General features: G+C 36.2%; 1 protein-coding gene across 1 annotated transcript; it reads right to left on the bottom strand.

Annotated features, from left to right (window-relative positions):
- Positions 1-1286: 1286 nt before the first annotated feature.
- LOC132174033 (arginine-specific demethylase JMJ22-like) lies at positions 1287-2165 on the bottom strand (the record flags this gene model as incomplete). The annotated part of the gene is made up of 2 exons (XM_059585746.1): positions 1287-1296; positions 1618-2165. Coding segments are annotated over 2 exons (558 nt in total), but the record flags the coding sequence as incomplete, so codon positions are not given.
- Between the last annotated feature and the right edge of the window lie 558 nt (positions 2166-2723).

Consider the following 2723-nt stretch of genomic DNA (forward strand, 5'->3'; position numbering starts at 1 on the left):
TTTTCGTTTTTAGGATCGTCCTCTCTTTCTTCCTTTTGGATCAGGAGTGGAAATGATCATTTCCTGTAACCCTTTCCTTAATCAATTAAAAAAAAAAAAAAAAAAAAACTTGATAAATGAATTTCAAGACCAAAAAAGCAGGACTTTTATTTAAAAAAGTTATTCAAAAGGATCTACTAGAATTGAGGTGAGTAACGATTTCAAGATTAAAATTTGGCATGATGCGTGGTGTGAGGATTAAACCCTTAAGATAGCTTTTCCAGAGCAATTCAATATTTGTTGCTTTAAGGATGCTTCTGTGGATCATTTACAAATTTCTAATAACTCTAATTAGTGGAACATTAATTTTATTAGAGTGACGTAGGACTGGGAGGTGGATTTCTTTACTTTGCTCTTCAATCTGTTGTATTCCACCATATTGAGACCGAGACAAGCTTTGTTAGGCCTCTTCCAAGAGAGGGTTGTTTGATATCATTCTATAATATCTTATTTCCCATAATAGTATTCATTTCCCTTGGAAGAGTATTTGGAAGAATAAGGCTCCCTTGAGAGCAACTTTCTTTGCTTGGTCAACTGCTTTAGGGAAGATCTTCAATATGGATAACTCACGGAAGCGACATATCATAGTGGTAGATTGGTGTTGCATGTCCAAGAAAAGTGAGGAAACCATTGATAATTTTGTAGTTTCATTGCGAGATAGCTAGTGCTTTATGGAACACTATTTTCAATCTATTTGGCTTAGAGTGGGACATGCCTCAAAGAGTAGTGGATCTCTTCACATGTTAGAGAGGGCAATTTGGTAGTCTCAAAGTGTAGCAGTATGGAAGATGAATCTGTCTTGCTTAATGTGGTGTATTTCGAGAGAGAAATTATCGAAGTTTTGAAGATCCCAAGAAAACAGTGATGGAATTAAAGGCCCTTTTCTTCAAAACCCTTTACTATTAGATGGTTGCCTATAATTATTTTCATATTTCTAGTTTTCAGAATTTTCTTGTATACTTCTTGTGTACTTAGGTTACGTCTTTTTGCGTTTTAACAAAATTTCGATTACTTATAAAGAAAAAAGATCTACTATTCCATAATTCCATCAACTATTCTGCTTTTCCCAGGCGCTTGGGTTCAGATATGGACATTATAATGTTAGATGGAAATATGTTTGGGATGATGTGTGTTCAACTAGAAACGAGACCACTTACATAGACTCTTGAAGTGAACAGGAAAGAACTATCTTTGTTTCCTTGATACCATGAGTTGACACCAACAAATTACCCACCACCCTATCATATTCATTTCGACCTGTAAAGCATTCCTACATTTGATAGACTCATATGTACAACAACAGCATTACATGCCAATGCTTCTGAAATTGACTCAATTATGGGGCAAATCAACTATAAGTTGCTGTGGCTCTTGAACAAACAGTCATAAGAAGCATTTTAAATTATCAACTTTGGCAAGCAAACTATTGCGAACTCAATCTTAAATGAGGTACTGAAGACCACTTGTTAATGATGTAGAAACATAGTTCACCACATTTGATTATTAATAATGGCATTCTCCACAAACAATGAATGAAATTTTAAACCATGAAACAAATAGATAGTACAAGGACCATACCTGCTAGCATAATTCTGTGTAATGGCAATGGATTCCTCCAGGTTGATCACCAAATGCCACCATCCATTAGGCACAAAGATCACCTCTCCAGCCTTACAGATGCACTCAATAGGTTTCTTTTTCCAAGTTTTAGTTGTTATATAGAAGTTCATGAACCACTCAATGATTGAAACAGGACATGCCACCTCTGCACCATCCGGGCTTGGATGCACCCCTGGGGGAATTAGATCAGGAGGAAACAAGACCCACTTCTTGGACCCCTTGATCACTGCATCCCAGGCTGACGTTGAGTTAGGGTCAATGTGGAACGATGAACCAGACCCAGCCAGTCCAATTATAATCCACCTATAATCTGGCCTCTCATGGCCCAAAACACTAAACAAATCCTCTTGAAAGTACACTGGAACTTCATATTCCAAACCCAACTTTGGAACTTTTTCTGCAAATTTTGGGTCAAACAAATACAATGGCCTTTCCTCCCGAGCCTGATCTGAGTACCTAAAGTAGTCCTCAAGCTTCATCTCCACCGGCCCAACCCAAAACCCATTACAAAAAAACAATCAATTTTTAACGTGGCTATAGACGATTCTTTGCCACGTCAATAATTACTGACGTGACATGGCAAAAATGTCACGTCAATAAATATTTTTTTGACGTGGCAAAGTTGGCAGCTCAGTATACCACGTCAGAAATTTCTGACGTGTAAAACTAGCACATCAGAAATTATGAGGTGTTAAACTGGCACGTCAGAAATTTTTGACGTGATAAAATCTGACGTAATATTTTACCATGTCAGAAATTTCTGATGTGTTATTTTCACACATCGAAAATTTCTGACATAGTAAAATACCAGGTCAAATTTTACCACATCAGAGATTTTGGTTTAACACGTCAAAATACTAGCACGTCAGAAAGTTTTTTTCCTTTTCTTTTTCCTTCCTCGAGTTCCAACACACTATGTGCACATCTTAGAATTATTATTATTTATTTATTTATTTTCTCCCTCTGCTCGCTTCTATATATCTTCTTCATTCTTCTTCTCTCCCTTTTTTTTTTTTAAAAAAAAAATTATTTTATTTTTTTTTTCTCTCTGCACGCTTCTATCT

This window comes from Corylus avellana, chromosome ca3 (genome assembly GCF_901000735.1).
Source record: "Corylus avellana chromosome ca3, CavTom2PMs-1.0".
Classification (NCBI taxonomy): Eukaryota; Viridiplantae; Streptophyta; class Magnoliopsida; order Fagales; family Betulaceae; genus Corylus; species Corylus avellana.